Source organism: Microcaecilia unicolor, chromosome 1, assembly GCF_901765095.1.
Source record: "Microcaecilia unicolor chromosome 1, aMicUni1.1, whole genome shotgun sequence".
Taxonomy (NCBI): domain Eukaryota; kingdom Metazoa; phylum Chordata; class Amphibia; order Gymnophiona; family Siphonopidae; genus Microcaecilia; species Microcaecilia unicolor.
In genome coordinates, this window is record NC_044031.1 from 366,703,079 (window position 1) to 366,726,324 (window position 23,246).

The 23,246-nt window shown below is 52.9% G+C and overlaps 1 protein-coding gene across 1 annotated transcript in view; it reads right to left on the reverse strand.

The window, feature by feature from the left end:
* Positions 1–23,246, reverse strand: part of LOC115474425 — a 439,537-nt gene that overhangs the window by 41,435 nt on the left and 374,856 nt on the right. The window contains exon 12 of the mRNA XM_030209885.1: positions 20,732–20,885. Coding sequence (XP_030065745.1) covers positions 20,732–20,885 — 154 coding nt within the window. The remainder of the gene's footprint in view (positions 1–20,731; positions 20,886–23,246) is intronic.

Genomic DNA, 23,246 nt, shown 5'->3' on the forward strand with positions numbered 1-23,246 from the left:
TCCGGAGGGGAGAGTGACACTTCAAGCCCCAAATCTCAGCAGGGCCCCTCTCGATCAATAGAATAGGTGGCCTCCTGGCGAACCGCTCTATCGTTTGTTGGTGCAGGGAAGATGTCCTAGCAGTCGAGGCAGCTGCTTTAACTATCCCTTTTCGTTTTGTATGGGGCATAGCAAAGAAAGAGAGGAAATTTGTTTAACAAATTTCAGACAAGCTCAGCCAGCGAACCTCAACGTGCTGCCATCTTTTGCATTAAATTTTAACTGCCAAACAGACCATTCTTTTAACTTTTGCAGACCGCTTTTTCATGTTTTCCACTTCGTCCAGGGTGTCCACTCTGCTACAAATTTTGGTATCATCTGTAAACTGCAAACCTTACCTCTTTTAATCCTTCAGCAATGTCACTCACAAATATATTGAACAGAATCGGCCCCAGCACTGATCCCTGAGGTACTCCACTACTCACCTCTCATTCCTCCAAGTGAATTGCACCTGTCAACCAGATCTAACCCAATTCAACACTTTGGGTCCTAACTCCAGCCTTTCAAATTTATTTGAGACTTCTATGAGGGGCCATGTCAAAGGCTTTGCTGAAATCCAAGTAGATTACATCTAGCGCATGTCCTTGATCCAATTCTCTGGTTGCCCAGTCAAGGAATTCACTCAAATTCGGTTGGCACAACTTACCTTTGGTAAAACCATGTTGCCTCGGATCTTGTAACTCACTGGATTCCAGGAAATTCACTATCCTTTCCTTCAGCAATGCTTCCACTACTTTTCCAATAACCAAATCGAGGCTTACTGGCCTCTACATAAGTATTGCCATACTGGGACAGACCGAAGGTCCATCAAGCCCAGCATCATGTTTCCAACAGTGTCCAATCCAGGTTACAAATACCTGGCAAGATCCCAAAACAGCTAACCCTGTATGAATCCCCAAGTTCAACACCAGCACACATCCTATTAAATGGATGGTAATGAGGCTATTTATTCTGCCCTGAGATAGAGAACTGCTGCACAAGACTAAGATAAATACAACACAGAAACAAGAATACCAGGTCAGAGATGGTTACCTTATTTGGCAGCAGTTGTATTGGGGCCTCATTTACTGCTGCCTCTGGTCGCCTCCATCCCACCTATGAAATTCCCTGGTAGTCTAATGGACCTGAATTTCCCACCCCAGAAAAGTCCCCCTCATACCCTAATTCCTCACTCCCAGGAATTTTGAGGGGTGAGGAATGGGAATGGAGGCAACCCAAGGCAGTCTTTATTTTTTTTCAAATGTCTCTCTTCCTGTCAATGCGTCAGCCAAGCAGCAAATTGTACTGCCAAGGTGTGTGCTCTCCCCAACCCAACAACGCACACTTAACACATCAGTAACTGCATGCAATTAGTTTACTGCAATAAGGAGCAAAAATTGTGCATTCAGCTTGTGTTAGAAGTCATGTGCAAAGCCATTAACGCATAGTTCTATTTAAGCTTTCTGATTTGGCCTCTGACTCTCTGAAACTCCCTGAATCTTCTTACGCATGTTTCAAACTGGTATTACAGGAGAAATTAGACCTTACCTGCTAATTTGCTTTCCTTTAGACCGGCCCAAGATTGGACTGATGGGTTGTGCACTACTTCCAGCAGGTGGAGACTGAGAACTTCAGACTCTAGCGAGCCAATAAGAGCTCTGGCCATGTGACCCTAAATTCAGTAAATGACTAACAAAGCAGAAAAGGAGAGATAGGATTACCTTCTGTGCCTCCTGGGATCTAAACAGCCACGAAAGCACTCAGATTAATATGCTTTAGACGAGACCGCCAGGCTGCGTCTCAAGCTCACACACAACACCCTCGGAGAAGTGGTATGGCAACGCGGGTCACTGCACAAAGAGTCCAAAAAACCCTTTGTGTTAGAAAAGAAGACATGTATTCATTTTACAACCAGAAACGCACAAAGCAGCTCAGTGGTAGAAACATAATCATGGACTGTTTTTTGGAGCTATATACAAAAAACCACGCTGAAAGAGTACGGGAGGGACCTGGGCCGGTCCGGAATGACTAAAGGAAAGCAAATTAGCAGGTAAGGTCTAATTTCTCCTTCCTTAGTGTCCCTCCAGACTAGCCCAGGATTGGACTGACGGGAAGTAACAAAGAACCACCCTTAAGGGAGGGACCCTAGCAAGCCTGCCATTAGGACATGTGTAGCAAAAACCGCTTCCTGCCGATGCTACACATCCAGCCTGTAGTGCTTGGAAAAAGAATGCAAGGAGGCCCAAGCTGCTGCCTTAGACAAATGTCCGCAGGCGGCACCAAAAACCGCTCTGCCCATGAAGCCACTTGCCTCTTAGTGGAGTGGGCTTTAACTCCTTCTGGAACCGATCTCCCGGCAAGGAGATAGGTGGAAGATATCATCTCCTTGAGCCACTTAGAAAGAGTGGGTTTAGAAGTCGCCAAGCCCTTACGTGGACCACCCAGGAGCACAAACAGGTGATCCATGCGCCGGAAGTCTTTAGTAACCCTAAGGTAGTACTTAAGGACTCTCTTAATGTCCAAAGTGCATAATTTCTTCTGTGCCTCCAAACCTGAGGAGGACCCCAGGCCTGGCAAGATGACCAATTGGGGAAGATGAAACTGGAAGACCACTTTGGGTAGGAACGAAGGAACCGGATGCAACACCACGCATTCCTTGGAAAACTCCAAAAAGGGAGACCTGCAGGAAAGAGCTTGTAGCTCTGAGACACACAGAGCTGAAGCAATGGCCACCAAAAACACCGCCTTGAGAGTTAAATCCTTAAGGAAACAAGAAGACAACGGCTCAAAGGGAGGTCCTGTCACAATAGACTGCACCAAGTTGAGATCGCAAGCAGGAAAGACTGCTCGAACTGGCGGAAGGAGAAGACTGACCCCCTTCAAGAAACGCGACACGTCTGGATGACTGGCCAGCGACTTACCATGTACACAACCTCGGAAGCGGGACAGCGCCACCACCTGCACTTTAAGGGAAGCAAGAGCCAGTCCTTTCTCAAAACCAAGCTGTAGAAAATCCAAGATCTCCACCAAGAAGGCCCGGAGCGGGGAACTACTACGGTCTGCACACCACTCCTCAAAAATCCGCCAAGTTCGCACATAATTCAGAGATGTAGACTGCTAACGAGACCATAACATGGTAGCAATCACAAAAGATGAGTAACCCCTTTTTCTTAAACGGGCCCGTTCAAGAGCCAGGCCTTAAGACAAAATCAAGCCGGATCCAGATGAGGAACGGGGCCTTGAACCTGAAGGTCGCTCAGAACTGGGAGATGATGAGAAGCGGACATAAGACGCTGAAGATCCACGTACCATGGCCGACGAGACCAATCCGGAGCAACAAGAATCAACGGTCCTCTGTGCGCTTTGATCCTTTAAAGAAGCCACCCCAAAAGAGGCTATGGAGGACGAGACCGGGAGGCACTGCAAAAGTAGGGCATCTATCCCTTCCGCCTTCGAATCTCTTCGACGGCTGAAAAGTGGGATCCTTTGCGTTGAGGCCGGAGGCAAACAGATCCATCAGGGGGATTCCTCATTGGGCTACGATCATTCGAAACACCCGCGGACTATGAGACCATTCTCCCGGATCAAGGGTGTGACGATTTAGAAAATCCGCCTGGACATTCTCTACTCCTGCCACATGGGAGGCTGAAATGGCAGTCAGGTGACGCTCTGCCCAGGCCATGAGCTTCGTAGTCTCGAGTTGCAATAGGCGACTTCTCGTTCCTCCCTGTCAATTGACATGAGCTACCGAGGTGGCATTGACCAACAGGACTCGAACCACCCCGCCAACCAACAGGGAGAGAAACTCTTCCAGAGCCAGGCGAATCACCCTGGTCTCCAACAAATTGATCGACCGGGAGGACTCCACAAGGGACCAGAGGCCCTGAGCAAACTTCCCCCAACAGTGGGCTCCCCAGCCCTTGAGATTAGCATCTATCGTGACCACTAACCATTTGGGGTGGGGTCCAGCGGCATTCCTTTGTTGAGATTGCCCGTCTGTAGCCACCAACGGAGACTGCTGCGCTCCTGAGAACAAAACGGCAACCGCACCAGAAGGAAGTCCGTTTGAGGAGACCAACATAAGAGAAGAGAAGATTGGAGAGGTCTTGTATGAGCTCTGGCCCACGAGACTACATCTATCGTCGCTGTCATGGAGTCTAGAACTTGCAGATAATCCCGAGCACAGGGCACGTGTGTGCGAAGAATGCTCTGGATCTGAGCCTGCAACTTCAGAATTCTACTCTGTAGAAGAAAAATCGAAAGAGACTCCCAAGTACTCCAGGAACTGCAAGGGCACCAACCGGCTCTTGGATATATTTGACCACCCAGCTGAGGGACTGTAAGAAGTGCACCACCTGATCCATGTCCTGCATACTCTCGTGTTACGACTTTGCCCTGATGAGCTAGTCGTCCAAGTATGGATGGACCAAAATGCCTTCCATCCTGAGTGCCGCTGCTACTACTACCATGATCTTGTTGAATGTGCGAGGAGCCATAGCCAGGCCAAAAGGCAGCGCCCGAAACTGAAAGTGCTGACCCAGAATCACAAACCGCAGAAATCTCTGGTGGGTGACCCAGATCGGAATGTGTAGATAAACCTCTGTAAAATCCAAAGCTGTAAGGAACTCTCCCGACTTTACTGCGACTATTACAGACCAGAGAGTCTCCATCCAAAAACTAGAGACATTGAGGGCCCGACTGACTGCTTTGAAGTCTAAGATCGGATGAAAGGATCCCTCTTTCTTCGGGATCACAAAGTAAATGGAATATCGACCTCGCCCATGCTCTGGCGAAGGAACTGGACAACAGCCTTAAGATCCAAAGCCTCCGAAGTGTCTTGAACCGCTCCTGCTTTGAGGCAGAATCAGCAGGGAGACTCCAAAAAGGCATCCATAATAGGCCTGGCGAATTCTAAGGCGCACCCGTGACGAATAACCTCCAAGACCCACTGATCAGTAGTAATCTGGGCCCACCTCTGGAAAAACTGTGACAGCCGAGCTCTCACAGGAACCAGAGGAGGAGCCCGCACACCTTCATTAGGAAGGTTGGGCAGGGGACTGGAAAGAGGCGCAGGAATCACGACCCTCTCTATGGGAGCCTCGAAAGGACTGGTTCCTTTGGAAAAACCTAGACCTCTGGGACTGGGTCCCCCGGCCAGAGCGGAACCTGCGGAAGTCCCGCATATGCCCCCGGCCGAACAGAGAACCCCAACCAGAAGACCGAGGCCTATCCGAACATAGCACAGATGAAGGTGATATACCATTTAATAAATTAATAAGTAGGCACTGCATTGCAAAAGGCCCTTTTAACAGTATTTTTTAACTGTACTACTTTGGGTGATGGAATCTATATTGAGTAGAAGAGTAGCCTAATGGTTACTGCAGTGGGCTGAGAACTGGGGAGCCAGGCTCAATTCCCACTTCGAATCCTTGTGACCCTGGGCAAGTCACTTATCCCTCGACTGCCCCAGGTACAAAAACTCTGTGAGCTCACTAAGAACAAAGAAAGTACCTATATATAATATATAAACCGTTTTCATGAGAAAGGCGGTATATCAAATGTTTGACCATTAACGTACATAAGAACAGCCATACTGGGTCAGACCAATGGTCCATTTAGCCTAGCATCCTGTTTCCAACAGTGGCCAATTTAGGTCACAAGTACATGGCAAAAACCCAAATAGTAGCAACATTCCATGATACCAATCCCAGGGGAAGCAGTAATTCATCTCCTGCCAATTAAAACCTGGTTCACTGGAAATAAAATGCCACAGGAACCAAGGCTAAGACGTAGCGATATTAACGACATGTATGTCTTGGTGAACAAGAGTGCGCAAGCACTATGAGCACTATGCTCAGCAGGGCCGTGCCAACATAGTAAGCGGGGTAAGCAACGCAGGGGGCGCCAACCTCTGGAGCGCACCACCGCGGTGCTTACCCTCGCCGCTTGCCTCAGCTCCGCCCTGCTACATTCCACAAGCAGTGCTCACTTTTCCTCCAGGCCCGCCCAGCGCGCCAACGCCAGCCCCAGCTCCCATTACCGGCCACTGCTGCTTTTCCTGTTGAGCAGCAGGACCGGCGCTACAAAAAGAAGAAACGCTCAGCTGACTGAGCTGAGCGCTAACGATAAAAAATGTTTAAAAAAAAAAGCACGGCACCGCAGGCAGCCTTGAGGAATTGGCCGCTGGCTCTGCAGGCTCCTCCCATCTCTGACGTCACTGCCCCTGGAGCGAAGCAGGGGCAGTGACGTAAGAGACGGGAGGAGCCTGCAGAGCCAGCAGCCAATGCCTCAAGGCTGCCTGCGGTGCCGCGCTTTTTTTTTAAAAAACATTTTATCGTTAGCGCTCAGTTCAGTCAGCCGAGTGCTTCTTCTTTTTGTAGCGCCGGCCCTGCTGCTCAACAGGAAAAGCAGCAGTGACCGGTAATGGGAGCTGGGGCTGGGGCGCTGGGCGGGCCTGGAGGAAAAGACCAGGTACTAATAACAGAGAAAGACACTGGATGGAAGAATCGGGAGAGGGAAAACAGATGGAAGGATGGGGAGAGAAAGAGGGAAAACAGATGAAAGGATGGGGAGAGAAAGAGGGAAAACAGATGAAAGGATGGGGAGAGAAAGCGAATGATACATACCTGTAGAAGGTATTCTCCGAGGACAGCAGGCTGATTGTTCTCACTGATGGGTGACGTCCACGGCAGCCCCTCCAATCGGAATCTTCACTAGCAAAGTCCTTTGCTAGCCCTCGCGCAGGCGCGGCCGTCTTCCCGCCCGAAACCGGCTCGAGCCGGCCAGTCCAGTATGTAGCAAGACAATACAAGGGAAGACACAACTCCAAAGGGGAGGCAGGCGGGTTTGTGAGAACAATCAGCCTGCTGTCCTCGGAGAATACCTTCTACAGGTATGTAGCATTCGCTTTCTCCGAGGACAAGCAGGCTGCTTGTTCTCACTGATGGGGAATCCTTAGCCCCCAGGCTCACTCAAAACAACAACCATGGTCAATTGGGCCTCGCAACGGCGAGGACATAACTGAGATTGACCTAAAAAATTTACCAACTAACTGAGAGTGCAGCCTGGAACAGAACAAACAGGGCCCTCGGGGGGTGGAGTTGGATCCTAAAGCCCAAACAGGTTCTGAAGAACTGACTGCCCGAACCGACTGTCGCGTCGGGTATCCTGCTGCAGGCAGTAATGAGATGTGAATGTGTGGACAGATGACAACGTCGCAGCTTTGCAAATTTCTTCAATGGAGGCTGACTTCAAGTGGGCTACCGACGCAGCCATGGCTCTAACATTATGAGCCGTGACATGACCCTCAAGAGCCAGCCCCGCCTGGGCGTAAGTGAAGGAAATGCAATCTGCTAGCCAAATGGATATGGTGCGTTTCCCTACAGCCACTCCCCTCCTATTGGGATCAAAAGAAACAAACAATTGGGCGGACTGTCTGTGGGGCTGTGTCCGCTCCAGATAGAAGGCCAATGCTCTCTTGCAGTCCAATGTGTGCAGCTGACGTTCAGCAGGGCAGGAATGAGGACGGGGAAAAAATGTTGGCAAGACAATTGACTGGTTCAGATGGAACTCCGACACGACCTTTGGCAAGAACTTAGGGTGAGTGCGGAGGACTACTCTGTTATGATGAAATTTGGTGTAAGGGGCCTGGGCTACCAGGGCCTGAAGCTCACTGACTCTACGAGCTGAAGTAACTGCCACCAAGAAAATGACCTTCCAGGTCAAGTACCTCAGATGGCAGGAATTCAGTGGCTCAAAAGGAGGTTTCATCAGCTGGGTGAGAACGACATTGAGATCCCATGACACTGTAGGAGGCTTGACAGGGGGCTTTGACAAAAGCAAACCTCTCATGAAGCGAACAACTAAAGGCTGTCCTGAGATCGGCTTACCTTCCACTTGGTAATGGTATGCACTGATTGCGCTAAGGTGAACTCTTACAGAGTTGGTCTTGAGACCAGACTCAGCAAGTGCAGAAGGTATTCAAGCAGGGTCTGTGTAGGACAAGAGCGAGGAGCTAGGGCCTTGCTGTCACACCAGACGGCAAACCTCCTCCACAGAAAGAAGTAACTCCTCTTAGTGGAATCTTTCCTGGAAGCAAGCAAGATGCGGGAGACACCCTCTGACAGACCCAAAGAGGCAAAGTCTACGCTCTCAACATCCAGGCCGTGAGAGCCAGGGACCGGAGGCTGGGATGCAGAAGAGCCCCTTCGTCCTGCGTGATGAGGGTCGGAAAACACTCCAATCTCCACGGTTCTTCGGAGGATAACTCCAGAAGAAGAGGGAACCAGATCTGACGCGGCCAAAAAGGAGCAATCAGAATCATGGTGCCTCGGTCTTGCTTGAGTTTCAACAAAGTCTTCCCCACCAGAGGAATGGGAGGATAAGCATACAGCAGGCCCTCCCCCCAATCCAGGAGGAAGGCATCCGATGCCAGTCTGCCGGGGGCCTGAAGCCTGGAACAGAACTGAGGGACTTTGTGGTTCGCTCGAGATGCGAAGAGATCCACCAAGGGGGTGCCCCACGCTTGGAAGATCTGGCGCACCACTCGGGAGTTGAGCGACCATTCGTGAGGTTGCATAATCCTGCTCAGTCTGTCGGCCAGACTGTTGTTTACGCCTGCCAGATATGTGGCTTGGAGCACCATGCCGAGACGGCGAGCCCAGAGCCACATGCTGACGGCTTCCTGACACAGGGGGCGAGATCCGGTGCCCCCCTGCTTGTTGATGTAATACATGGCAACCTGGTTGTCTGTCTGAATTTGGATAGTTTGGTGGGACAGCCGATCTCTGAAAGCCTTCAGAGCGTTCCAGATCGCTCGCAACTCCAGGAGATTGATCTGTAGACCGCGTTCCTGGAGGGACCAGCTTCCTTGGGTGTGAAGCCCATCGACATGAGCTCCCCATCCCAGGAGAGACGCATCCGTGGTCAGCACTTTTTGTGGCTGAGGAATTTGGAAAGGACGTCCCAGAGTCAAATTGGACCAAATCGTCCACCAATACAGGGATTCGAGAAAACTCGTGGACAGGTGGATTACGTCTTCTAGATCCCCAGCAGCCTGGAACCACTGGGAAGCTAGGGTCCATTGAGCAGATCTCATGTGAAGGCGGGCCATGGGAGTCACATGAACTGTGCAGGTCATGTGGCCCAGCAATCTCAACATCTGCCGAGCTGTGATCTGCTGGGACGCTCGCACCCGCGAGACGAGGGACAAACAAGTTGTTGGCTCTCGTCTCTGGGAGATAGGCGCGAGCCGTCCGAGAATCCAGCAGAGCTCCTATGAATTCGAGTCTCTGCACTGGGCGAAGATGGGACTTTGGGTAATTTATTACAAACCCCAGTAGCTCCAGGAGGCGAATAGTCATCTGCATGGACTGCAGGGCTCCTGCCTCGGACGTGTTCTTCACCAGCCAATCGTCGAGATACGGGAACATGTGCACCCCCAGTCTGCGAAGTGCCGCTGCTACTACAGCCAGGCACTTTGTGAACACCCTGGGCGCAGAGGCGAGCCCAAAGGGTAGCACACAGTACTGGAAGTGACGTGTGCCCAGCTGAAATCGCAGATACTGTCTGTGAGCTGGCAGTATCGGGATGTGTGTGTAGGCATCCTTCAAGTCCAGAGAGCATAGCCAATCGTTTTCCTGAATCATGGGAAGAAGGGTGCCCAGGGAAAGCATCCTGAACTTTTCTTTTACGAGATATTTGTTCAGGGCCCTTAGGTCTAGGATGGGACGCATCCCCCCTGTTTTCTTTTCCACAAGGAAGTACCTGGAATAGAATCCCAGCCCTTCTTGCCCGGGTGGCACGGGCTCGACCGCATTGGCGCTGAGAAGGGCGGAGAGTTCCTCTGCAAGTACCTGCTTGTGCTGGAAGCTGTAAGACTGAGCTCCCGGTGGACAATTTGGAGGTTTTGAGGCCAAATTGAGGGTGTATCCTTGCCGGACTATTTGCAGAACCCACTGATCGGAGGTTATGAGAGGCCACCTTTGGTGAAAAGCTTTCAACCTCCCCCCGACCGGCAGGTCGCCCGGCACTGACACTTGGATGTCGGCTATGCTCTGCTGGAGCCAGTCAAAAGCTCGCCCCTTGCTTTTGCTGGGGAGCCGCGGGGCCTTGCTGAGGCGCACGCTGCTGACGAGAGCGAGCGCGCTGGGGCTTAGCCTGGGCCGCAGGCTGTCGAGAAGGAGGATTGTACCTACGCTTGCCAGAAGAGTAGGGAACAGTCCTCCTTCCCCCAAAAAATCTTCTACCTGTAGAGGTAGATGCTGAAGGCTGCCGGCGGGAGAACTTGTCGAATGCGGTATCCCGCTGGTGGAGATGCTCTACCACCTGCTCGACCTTCTCTCTAAAAATATTGTCCGCACGGCAAGGCGAGTCCGCAATCCGCTGCTGGAGTCTATTCTCCAGGTCGGAGGCACGCAGCCATGAGAGCCTGCGCATCACCACACCTTGAGCAGCGGCCCTGGACGCAACATCAAAGGTGTCATACACCCCTCTGGCCAGGAATTTTCTGCACGCCTTCAGCTGCCTGACCACCTCCTGAAAAGGCTTGGCTTGCTCAGGGGGGAGAGCATCAACCAAGCCCGCCAACTGCCGCACATTGTTCCGCATGTGTATGCTCGTGTAGAGCTGGTAAGACTGGATTTTGGCCACGAGCATAGAGGAATGGTAGGCCTTCCTCCCAAAGGAGTCTAAGGTTCTAGAGTCTTTGCCCGGGGGCGCCGAAGCATGCTCCCTAGAACTCTTAGCCTTCTTTAGGGCCAGATCCACAACTCCAGAGTCGTGAGGCAACTGAGTGCGCATCAGCTCTGGGTCCCCATGGATCCGGTACTGGGACTCGATCTTCTTGGGGATGTGGGGATTACATAGTGGCTTGGTCCAGTTCGCAAGCAATGTCTTTTTCAGGACATGGTGCAAAGGAACAGTGGACGCTTCCTTAGGTGGAGAAGGATAGTCCAGGAGCTCAAACATTTCAGCCCTGGGCTCGTCCTCCACAACCACCGGGAAGGGGATGGCCGTAGACATCTCCCGGACAAAGGAAGCAAAAGACAGACTCTCGGGAGGAGAAAGCTGTCTCTCAGGAGAGGGAGTGGGATCAGAAGGAAGACCCTCAGACTCCTCGTCAGAGAAATATCTGGGGTCTTCTTCCTCTTCCCTCGAGGCCTCACCCTCGGTGTCAGACACAAGTTCACGGACCTGTGTCTGCAACCTCGCCCGGCTCGACTCCGTGGAGCCACGTCCACGATGGGGGCGTCGAGAGGTAGACTCCCTCGCCCGCATCGGCGAAGCTCCCTCCGCCGACGTAGTCGGGGAGCCTTCCTGGGAGGTGGCCGCAGTCGGCACCGCACGCGGTACCGACGTCGGGGACCTCACCCCGGGAGATGGGCCAGCCGGCGCCACGCTCGACGGTACCGGAGGCGCAAGCACCGCCGGTACCGGAGGGGTAGGGCGCAACAGCTCTCCCAGAATCTCTGGGAGAACGGCCCGGAGGCTCTCGTTCAGAGCGGCTGCAGAGAAAGGCATGGAGGCTGATGCAGGCGTCGACGTCAGAACCTGTTCCGGGCGTGGAGGCTGGTCCGGGCTGTCCAGAGTGGAGCGCATCGACACCTCCTGGTGAGCGGTTCTCTCGGTGCCGATGCCTGCTGGGTGCCGACTCCCTCGGCGACCCAGAGCTCTCGGTGCCGACGCGGGGAGGAGACCGGTGTCGATGCTTCTTCGACTTCTTCCGAAGCATGTCACCGGAGCTCCCCGGCACCGACGAGGAGGACGTAGAATCCATCCGTCGCTTCCTCGGGGCCGAGGTCGAAGCAGGTCGATCCCGGGGGGGCTGTACCGCAGGAGCCCTCAGGGTAGGGGGAGACCCACCCGAAGGCTCACCGCCACCAGCAGGGGAATGGACAGCCCTCACCTGCACTCCTGACGATGCACCACCGTCCGACGACATCAGCAGACGAGGTCCCGGTACCACCGACGCCGATGCAGCTATCCGATGTCTCGGCGCCGATGCAGAGGGCCGATGCCTCGATGCACTCGATGCACTGGCGGCCGAGGATGAAGGTCTGGACGCTGACGACGTCGATGCACTCGATGACCCCGGTGCCGATGCCGACGAAAAGCCCGAGAACAAAACGTTCCACTGGGCCAATCTCGCTACCTGAGTCCGCCTTTGTAACAGGGAACACAGGCTACAGTTCTGAGGACGGTGCTCGGCCCCCAGACACTGAAGACACGAAGAGTGCCTATCAGTGAGCGAGATTACCCGGGCGCACTGGGTGCACTTCTTGAAGCCGCTGGAAGGCTTCGATGTCATGGGCGGAAAAATCACGCCGGCGAAATCAAAATCCGAAATGACGAATTTGAGCACCAAAAACTTTGAGGGAGAAAAATCTCGACCGAGGCCGAAAAGAGGCCTACCCCGACGACGAAAGAAAACTTACCGGGGCAAAGACTGGAAATACGGGAAGGGGCAAACGAAACCCAAGGGGGTTTGCGGAGCACTTTCCGAACGAATTTAAATCTTTTCCGAAGAAAAAACACGTCGATTTGTACAAAGGACGCGCGAGGTCGACTCTCCGGGGTTCGACACGGCAAAAAACACAGCCGTACCGAGTGCGGGCGAAAGAAGACTGGCCGGCTCGAGCCGGTTTCGGGCGGGAAGACGGCCGCGCATGTGCGGTGCGCGCGGGCGCGCGAGAACTAGCAAAGGACTTTGCTAGTGAAGATTCCGATTGGAGGGGCTGCCGTGGACGTCACCCATCAGTGAGAACAAGCAGCCTGCTTGTCCTCGGAGAAAGAGGGAAAACAGAAGGAAGGATGGCAGAGAAAGAGGGAAAACAGATGGAAGGATGGGGAGAGAAAGAGGGAAAACAGATGGATCAGGAGAGAGGGTAGACGGGTGGAAGGATGGGGAGAGAAAGAGGGAAGACGCTGGATGGAAGGGTAGGGAGAAAGAGGTGACACTGGATGGAAGGATGCAGAAAGAAAGAGGGGAGACACTGGAAGGATGGGGAGAGAAAGAGGAGAGCTGCTGGATGGAAAAGGGGCGTAGTGAAAGACTGGAGAATAAGAGGAAGGGGCATGGGGAGAACAAGGGTGAGAAAAAGATGAAAATCCATAAGTAGATGAAGGAAATTAAAGAATGGATAGTAAGAATGAATTAAATCTGGACAGAGAGAGAGAGGCAGAAAAATATTGAAGAAAGCAAAGAAAAAGGAGAGAAAAATGACAAATGGCCAGGAAACCCTGGCAGAAGAGTTAAGCGAAAACGAAAAAAAGCAGAATCTAGAGACTGGGAGCAACACAATGAGAAAAAGTAAATGGCCATACAACAAAGGTAAAGAAAGGGTATGATACATACCTGTAGCAGTTGTTCTCCGAGGACAGCAGGCTGATTGTTCTCACGACTGGGTGACGTCCGCGGCAGCCCCCACCAACCGGAAAAAAGCTTCGCGGGACGGTCGGCACGCAGGGCACGCCCACCGCGCATGCGCGGCCGTCTTCCCGCCCGTGCGCGACCGCTCCCGCCAGTTGAATAACTAGCAAAAGATGAAACACACAACTCCAAAGGGGAGGAGGGAGGGTAGGTGAGAACAATCAGCCTGCTGTCCTCGGAGAACAACTGCTACAGGTATGTATCATACCCTTTCTCCGAGGACAAGCAGGCTGCTTGTTCTCACGACTGGGGTATCCCTAGCTCTCAGGCTCACTCAAAACAAGAACCCAGGTCAATTGAAGCTCGCAACGGCGAGGGTACAACAGAAATTGACCTACGAAGAACAACTAACTGAGAGTGCAGCCTGACCAGAATAAATTCGGGTCCTGGAGGGTGGAGTTGGATTTACACCCCAAACAGATTCTGCAGCACCGACTGCCCGAACCGACTGTCGCGTCGGGTATCCTGCTGGAGGCAGTAATGTGATGTGAATGTGTGGACAGATGACCACGTCGCAGCCTTGCAAATCTCTTCAATAGTGGCTGACTTCAAGTGGGCCACTGACGCTGCCATGGCTCTAACACTATGAGCCGTGACATGACCCTCAAGAGCCAGCCCAGCCTGGGCGTAAGTGAAGGAAATGCAATCTGCTAGCCAATTGGAGATGGTGCGTTTCCCGACAGCGACCCCTAGCCTGTTAGGGTCGAAAGAAATAAACAATTGGGCGGACTGTCTGTGGGGCTGTGTCCGCTCCAAGTAGAAGGCCAATGCTCTCTTGCAGTCCAATGTGTGCAACTGACGTTCAGCAGGGCGGGTATGCGGCCTGGGGAAGAATGTTGGCAAGACAATTGACTGGTTAAGATGGAACTCCGACACCACCTTCGGCAGGAACTTTGGGTGAGTGCGGAGCACTACTCTGTTGTGATGAAATTTGGTATATGGAGCATGAGCTACTAGGGCTTGAAGCTCACTGACCCTACGAGCTGAAGTAACTGCCACCAAGAAAATGACCTTCCAGGTCAAGTACTTCAGATGGCAGGTATTCAGTGGCTCAAAAGGAGGTTTCATCAGCTGGGTGAGGACGACGTTGAGATCCCACGACACAGTAGGAGGCTTGATAGGGGGCTTTGACAAAAGCAAACCTCTCATGAATCGAACGACTAAAGGCTCTCCAGAGATGGCTTTACCTTCCACACGATAATGGTAAGCACTAATCGCACTAAGGTGATTCCTTACTGAGTTGGTCTTGAGGCCAGACTCCGATAAGTGCAGAAGGTATTCAAGCAGGTTTTGTGCAGGACAAGAACGAGGTTCTAGGGCCTTGCTCTCACACCAAACGACAAACCTCCTCCACTTGAAAAAGTAACTCTTCTTAGTGGAATCCTTCCTAGAGGCAAGCAAGACCCGGGAGACACCCTCAGACAGACCCAACGCAGCGAAGTCTACGCCCTCAACATCCAGGCCGTGAGAGCCAGGGATTGAAGGTTGGGGTGCAGCAACTGCTCCGTCGTTCTGCGAAATGAGAGTCGGAAAACACTCCAATCTCCACGGTTCTTCGGAGGACAACTCCAGAAGAAGAGGGAACCAGATCTGACGGGGCCAAAAGGGCGCTATCAGAATCATGGTGCCGCGGTCTTGCTTGAGCTTCAGTAAGGTCTTCCCCACCAAAGGTATGGGAGGATAAGCATACAGGAGGCCGGTCCCCCAATGAAGGAGAAAGGCATCTGACGCTAGCCTGCCGTGTGTCTGAAGTCTGGAACAGAACAGAGGCAGCTTGTGGTTGGTCTGAGAGGCGAAAAGATCCACCGAGGGGGTGCCCCACTCTCGGAAGATCTTGCGTACCACTCTGGAATGGAGCGACCACTCGTGCGGTTGCATGACTCTGCTCAGTCTGTCGGCCAGACTGTTGTTTACGCCTGCCAGGTATGTGGCTTGGAGAAGCATGCTGTGCTGGCATGCCCAGCGCCACATCCCGACGGCTTCCTGACACAGGGGGCGAGATCCGGTGCCCCCCTGCTTGTTGACGTAAAACATTGCAACCTGATTGTCTGTCCGAATTTGGATAATTTGGTAGGACAGCCGATCTCTGAAAGCCTTCAGTGCGTTCCAGATCGCTCGGAGCTCCAGGAGGTTGATCTGCAGATCCTTTTCCTGGAGGGACCACATACCCTGGGTGTGCAGCCGATCGACATGAGCTCCCCACCCCAGGCGAGAGGCATCCGTAGTCAGCACTTTCGTGGGCTGTGGAATTTGAAATGGACGTCCCAGTGTCAAATTGGTCCGAATGGTCCACCAGCGCAGTGAAGTGCGGCGGCTGGTGGAGAGGCGGATGACATCTTCTAGATTCCCGGTGGCTTGGAACCACTGGGAAGCTAGGGTCCATTGAGCAGATCTCATGTGAAGACGAGCCATGGGAGTCACATGAACTGTGGAGGCCATATGACCCAGAAGTCTCAACGTCTGCCGAGCTGTGATCTGCTGGGACGCTCTGGTCTGCGAAGCCAGGGCCAGGAGATTGGCGGCCCTCGCTTCGGGAAGATAGGCCTGAGCCGTCTGGGTATTCAGAAGCGCTCCTATGAATTCCAGAGACTGGGACGGTTGGAGATGGGACTTTGGGTAATTTATCACAAACCCCAGCAGCTCCAGAAGTTGAATAGTGCACTGCATGGACCGGAGGGCTCCTGCCTCCGAGGTGTTCTTGACCAGCCAATCGTCGAGATATGGGAACACGTGCACTCCCAGCTTGCGTAGGTAGGCCGCTACCACCACGAGGCACTTGGTAAACACTCGTGGGGCAGAGGCGAGCCCAAATGGCAGCACACAATACTGAAAGTGGCGTGCGCCCAGGCGGAATCTGAGATACTGTCTGTGAGCTGGCAGTATCGGTATGTGAGTATATGCGTCCTTTAAATCCAGGGAACATAGCCAATCGTTTTTCTGAATCATTGGCAGAAGGGTGCCCAAGGAAAGCATCCTGAACTTTTCTTTGACCAGGAATTTGTTCAGGCCTCTCAGGTCTAGGATGGGACGCATCCCCCCTGTTTTCTTTTCCACAAGGAAGTACCTGGAATAGAATCCCTGCCCTTCCTGCCCGGGTGGTACGGGCTCGACCGCATTGGCGCTGAGAAGGGCGGAGAGTTCCTCTGCAAGTACCTGCTTGTGATGGGAGCTGAAAGACTGAGCTCCCGGAGGACAATTTGGAGGCAGGGAGGCCAAATTCAGGGCGTATCCGCACCGCACTATTTGGAGAACCCACTGGTAGGAGGTTATGAGAGGCCACCTTTGGTGAAAAAATTTTAACCTCCCTCCGACCGGCAGATCGTCCGGTACGGACACTTGTAGGGCGGCTATGTTCCCGTGGATCCAGTCAAAAGCCCGTCCCCGGCTTTTGCTGTGGAGGCGCAGGGGCTGCTTAGGCGCACGCTGTTGACGAGAACGAGCGCGCTGGGGCTGTCCCTGTGCCTGACGAGGCCTTCGGGCCGGCTGGTTGTACCTACGCTTTGCAAAAGAATAGGGTGCAGCCTGCCGTGCCCGGGAAAAACGCCCACCAGTGGGGGCGGATGCTGAAGGCGCCCGGTGGGAGAGCTTGTCGAGAGCGGTTTCCCGCTGATGCAGTTGGTCCACCATCTGCTCGACCTTCTCACCGAAAATGTTATCCCCCCGGCAAGGGACGTCGGCCAGTCTCTGCTGGGTGCGGTTGTCCAGGTCAGAGGCGCGCAGCCATGAGAGCCTGCGCATCACTATACCTTGGGCCGCAGCACGAGATGCCACGTCACAGGTGTCAAAAATACCCCTGGACAGGAACTTTCTGCATGCCTTCAGCTGCCTGACCACCTCCTGATAAGGCCTGGACTGCTCCGGCGGGAGCTTCTCGACCAGGTCCGCCAGCTGTTGCACATTGGTCCGCATGTGGATGCTCATATAGAGCAGGTATGACTGGATGCGGGTCACGAGCATGGAGGATTGGTAGGCCTTCCTCCCAAACGAGTCCAGAGTGCGAGACTCCCGCCCCGGGGGCGCCGAGGCGGTATCCCTCGAACTCCGTGCCCTCTTGAGAGCAGAATCCACGACCGCTGAGTCATGGGGCAATTGGGGCCGCATGAGCTCTGGGTCGGAGTGGATCCTGTACTGGGACTCTGCTTTCTTGGGAATGGTGGGGTTAGTTAACGGTCTCACCCAGTTCCGGAGCAGCGTCTCCTTCAGGACATTGTGCAGCGGCACCGTGGAGGACTCTCTAGGTGGTGATGGATAGTCGAGGACCTCGAGCATCTCGGCCCTCGGCTCTTCCACAGAGACCACGGGGAAGGGAATGGTGATCGACATATCCCGCACAAAGGAGGCAAAGGAGAGGCTCTCAGGAGGTGAGAGCTTCCTCTCCGGTGAAGGCGTGGGGTCCGAGGGAAGGCCCGTAGACTCCTCTGAGGAGAAATATCTAGGGTCCTCCTCTTCCCCCCACGAGTCCTCATCCTCGGTATCGGACATTAGCTCATGTAGCTGAGTCCTGTACCGGGCCCGGCTCGACGTCGAGGCACCGAGGTCTCGGTGTCGTCGAGCGGTGGACTCCCGCGCCGGCGGGGACGGAGCTCCCTCCATCGACGTCGACGGGGACTCCACCTGCGTAGCAGTCGAGACCGGCACCGCAAGCGGCGGCGGTGTCGACAGCTCCGGCGCCGGGCTAGAGCTCGCCGGCGCCACAGTCATCGGCGCCGAGGGCGCAAGCACCCCCGGCGCCGGCACAGCCTGGCGCATCAGCCCTTCCAGGATCCCCGGAAGGATGGCTCTGAGGCACTCGTCCAGGCCCGCTGCCGGGAAAGGCGGTGGGGCCGGTAAGGGTGTCGGTGCCGGAAGCTGCTGGGAGCCAGGAGACGGCACCGAGGTGCCGGAACCCCGACGCGTCGGTACCTCCACAACCGACGGGGACCTCTCCTCTCGACGATGACGCTTCGGCGTCGACTCCTCTTCAGGATGCACCGAGGGCGTCCGGTGACGACGCTTTTTGTCCTTCTTTCGATGTACGTCACCGGCGCCGGAGGGCATGGAGGAGGAGGAGGTCGATCCCCCTCGGTCTCGAGGCACCGGGTCAGACAGGGTTCGGTCCCGTGGCTCACGAGCTGAGGGAGTGACCGGGGCCGACTGCCCACGCGGCCTCTCAACCCCACTCTCACCGGCGGACCGGCGGGCCGACGGGACCTGTTCTCCTGGGGTCGCTGCCATCGGTGCCGATGTCTCGGGCATTGATACCGGTACCGAAGAACCGGCCTTCGATACCGATGCCGTCGAGGTCGACGTCGAGGGGCCGGCGCAAGTTCCAAAAAGACGGTCCCGCAGAACTTGCCTCGCAACCTGAGTCCGTTTCCGGAGACCGAGACACAAAGCACACGACTTGAGATTGTGCTCCGGCCCGAGGCACTGGAGGCACCAAGCGTGGGTGTCGGTCTGCGAGATCGGCCGGCCGCAGCGACCACACTTTTTAAATCCACTCGGGACCTTCGAGGACATCGACGGAAAAATCGCGTCGGCGAAGTCAAAGTCGTCAATGGTGGCTAAAATCACACCACGAAAAAATAAACGACCGAGCGACCACTAGGCCGCAACGTAGCGTCCCCGCTGGAAGCGAGGGAAAAGGGGAGCGCGTGCTCCACACGCGCAGTCTTTTTTTTTTTTTTTTTTTGTAAAAAGAAAAGATAAAAGGAAATTAAATTAAATTAACGAAGCGCGATCCGCGTATACGCGATCACAAGAATCCGGCGGCTGAAGTAGAGAGAGCGGCAAGGCACGACTCTCTCGAGGCGCGGAAAAAAAGGAACTGGCGGGAGCGGTCGCGCACGGGCGGGAAGACGGCCGCGCATGCGCGGTGGGCGTGCCCTGCGTGCCGACCGTCCCGCGAAGCTTTTTTCCGGTTGGTGGGGGCTGCCGCGGACGTCACCCAGTCGTGAGAACAAGCAGCCTGCTTGTCCTCGGAGAAAATAATTTTATTTTTAATTTAGGATAAAGTAATATGGTACCTGTGTTAATAAAGTTTCAGAGACCAATACTTCCTTAGGTCAGGAGAGGATACCGTAACAGCATTATACTGACCTGAGGCAGGAGGTTTTGGCCTCTGAAAGCTCACTGAAAAGGGTGTTAGGCTATTAAATAAATTTTCTGAAATCTGATGCACTGAAAAGCAGCACTTTACCCTGTGTGACAAATGCATCTGATTAGTGTGACTAAATTTTGCAGGGGGAGGGGGGTAGAGAGAAAATTTTGTGCCCACCCACTTTGGGTTCAGGCCCATTCAAAACTGGCAGTCTGGCTATGCCACTGGCATGGCTATGACAAAAGCAATATAATGTACACTGTTCACAGTCTTCCATGTGCCTTGGAGCCAGGCAGGTCCGGGGGTGGGGGGGGGCACACGCCAACTGATAGTCTGCAGGGGGGCGCCAACTGATAGTCTGCAGAGGGGCGCCAGAGACCCTTAGCACGGCCCTGATGCTCAGCCCTGCATGTACCTATATAGCAACAGATATGATCTCATACATACATGGTGCTATCCAGCATCAACAACCTAATTACAATATGCAAACTCAGATATTTCATCTATAAAGCCTCTAGGACAATGCAGAGACAACAAAACTAACAGAAGCACAACTTTTGTTTACTGTACTTGGGACAGAAGCTGCTGCTGAGGTTCCCAATGTTCCAGGAAAATCAGGCTGTTATCAGAATTGACGTCATGACTGGGACAGCCAAGGACAGAAAGTATGTCAGCAGTACAGCTTCTGATTTTTCTATAAAAAGGGGCTTTTATCAGAGACAGGGCCTGCTGTGTCAACATCCCACCCTGAGGAGCAGACCTGCGTTGGACCACCTGACATCTGAGGGACACACTGACATCTGAAGGACTTCATCAGGGTGTATGTGCCATGGGTTAGAGTGACTCTTTGCATGTCAGAGTCTACTTAGGGATTTAAGTGCGTTTAAGTTTATTTCTGTAATGAGATTGCCTTTGTCTTCATTTCTATCTTCCTTATACCATGTCTGCTGCTATTGTAAATAAAATGATTGCCCAATTTTTATAATACTTGGGTGTGGAGTTAGTTTCTTCTATTATTTTGGCACCGTGAGCATGGATCTAAGGATAAAGGGAATATATATTACATCTGACACTTACCTTACTAATGTCGCTGTTGTTTGGGACCCATTTCTTTCAGAATTTACACTGTGTCAGGTAACCCAACACCACCCCAATTACTGCGCCTACACAATAAATCTTTGATATTAGAAACATATGTACAATACCTTCAGGTCCCATATTACAGTTTCCCATAGAATTATACTGAAGAGTCAAGAAAGCAGCCTGCGCTATGGCTTGGGATGCTGCTTGGGTGAACTGTCTAGTAAATTTTGCTTCTTTTGCCCACTTTTGAGCTTTGAGCTGGTTTGCAAACGTCACCTAAAAAAGGAAGAGAAAGTATATGGTGAGGGAACAAGATCTAAAATTCTCCTTCATGCTTGTGCATACTATACTGGTTTTATACTTAATTATATTGGATTAAAACTGTTTTCTTATCACAGTAACTTGAATTTCCCAACACAACAATCGTGTGCACAACGATTATGGTGATGTTAGGTTGTCACTATTCAAAAAGTATTTATATAGTCAACTTTGGAGTGAGGGGCATAATAATTTTTTTTTTTTTTTAATTCAAGGACAGTTAAACCATAACTTTTGGAGAAATATCTTGATGTCCAGACAAAAGTTGTGTGTTTAGGTGGCTATGAATTGTTCACAAGGAGAGTAAAGTTACTTACCTGTAGAAGGTGTTCTTTGAGGACAGCAGGACATATATTCTCACACAAGATTGACGTCATCTGACAGAGCCTGGAAAGCGAATGCTACATACCTGTAGAAGGTATTCTCCGAGGACAGCAGGCTGATTGTTCTCACTGATGGGTGACATCCACGGCACCCCCTCCAATCGGAATCTTCACTAGCAAAGACGTTTGCTAGCCCTCGCGCACCGATGCGCACCGCGCATGCGCGGTCGTCTTCCCGCCCGAACCGGCTCGTGTTCGTCAGTCCCATATGTAGCAAGACAAAGACAAGGGAAGACACAACTCCAAAGGGGAGGCGGGCGGGTTTGTGAGAACAATCAGCCTGCTGTCCTTGGAGAATACCTTCTACAGGTATGTAGCATTCGCTTTCTTCGAGGACAAGCAGGCTGCTTGTTCTCACTGATGGGGTATCCCTAGCCCCCAGGCTCACTCAAAACAACAACCATGGTCAATTGGGCCTCGCAACGGCGAGGACATAACTGAGATTGACCTAACATCTTATTCAACTAACTGAGAGTGTAGCCTGGAACAGAATAAAAAATGGGCCTAGGGGGGTGGAGTTGGATTCAAACCCCAAACAGATTCTGAAGCACTGACTGCCCGAACCGACTGTCGCGTCGGGTATCCTGCTGCAGGCAGTAATGAGATGTGAATGTGTGGACAGATGACCACGTCGCAGCTTTGCAGATCAATAGTGGCTGACTTCAGGTGGGCCACTGACGCTGCCATGGCTCTAACATTGTGAGCCGTGACATGACCCTCAAGAGTCAGCCCAGTTTGGGCGTAAGTGAAAGAAATGCAATCTGCTAGCCAATTGGATATGGTGCGTTTCCCCACAGCCACTCCCCTCCTGTTGGGATCAAAAGAAACAAACATTTGGGCGGACTGCCTGTTGGGCTGTGTCCGCTCCAGATAGAAGGACAATGCTCTTTTGCAGTCCAATGTGTGCAGCTGACGTTCAGCAGGGCAGGAATGAGGTCGGGGGAAGAATGTTGGCAAAACAATTGACTGGTTCAGATGGAACTCCGACACCACCATTGGCAAGAACTTAGGGTGAGTGCGGAGGACTGCTCTATTATGATGAAATTTGGTATAAGGAGCATGAGCTACTAGGGCTTGAAGCTCACTGACTCTACGAGTTGAAGTTACTGCCACCAAGAAAATGACCTTCCAGGTCAAGTACTTCAGATGGCATGAATTCAGTGGCTCAAAAGGAGGTTTCATCAGCTGGGTGAGAACGACATTGAGATCCCATGACACTGTAGGAGGTTTGATGGGGGGCTTTGACAGAAGCAAACCTGTCATAAAGCGAACAACTAAAGGCTGTCCCGAGATCGGCTTACCTTCCACACGGTAATGGTATGCACTGATTGCGCTAAGGTGAACCCTTACAGAGTTGGTCTTGAGACCAGACTCAGACAAGTGCAGAAGGTATTCAAGCAGGGTCTGTGTAGGACAAGAGCGAGGATCTAAGGCCTTGCTGTCACACCAGACGGCAAACCGCCTCCATAAAAAGAAGTAACTCCTCTTAGTGGAATCTTTCCTGGAAGCAAGCAAGACACGGGAGACACCCTCCGACAGACCCAAAGAGGCAAAGTCTACGCTCTCAACATCCAGGCCGTGAGAGCCAGAGACTGGAGGTTGGGATGCAGAAGCACCCCTTCGTTCTGGGTGATGAAGGTCGGAAAACACTCCAATCTCCACGGTTCTTCGGAGGACAACTCCAGAAGAAGAGGGAACCAGATCTGACGCGGCCAAAAAGGAGCAATCAGAATCATGGTGCCTCGGTCTTGCTTGAGTTTCAACAAAGTCTTCCCCATCAGAGGTATGGGAGGATAAGCATACAGCAGGCCTTCCCCCCAATCCAGGAGGAAGGCATCCGATGCCAGTCGGCCGTGGGCCTGAAGTCTGGAACAGAACTGAGGGAACTTGTGGTTGGCTCGAGATGCGAAGAGATCTACCAAGGGGGTGCCCCACA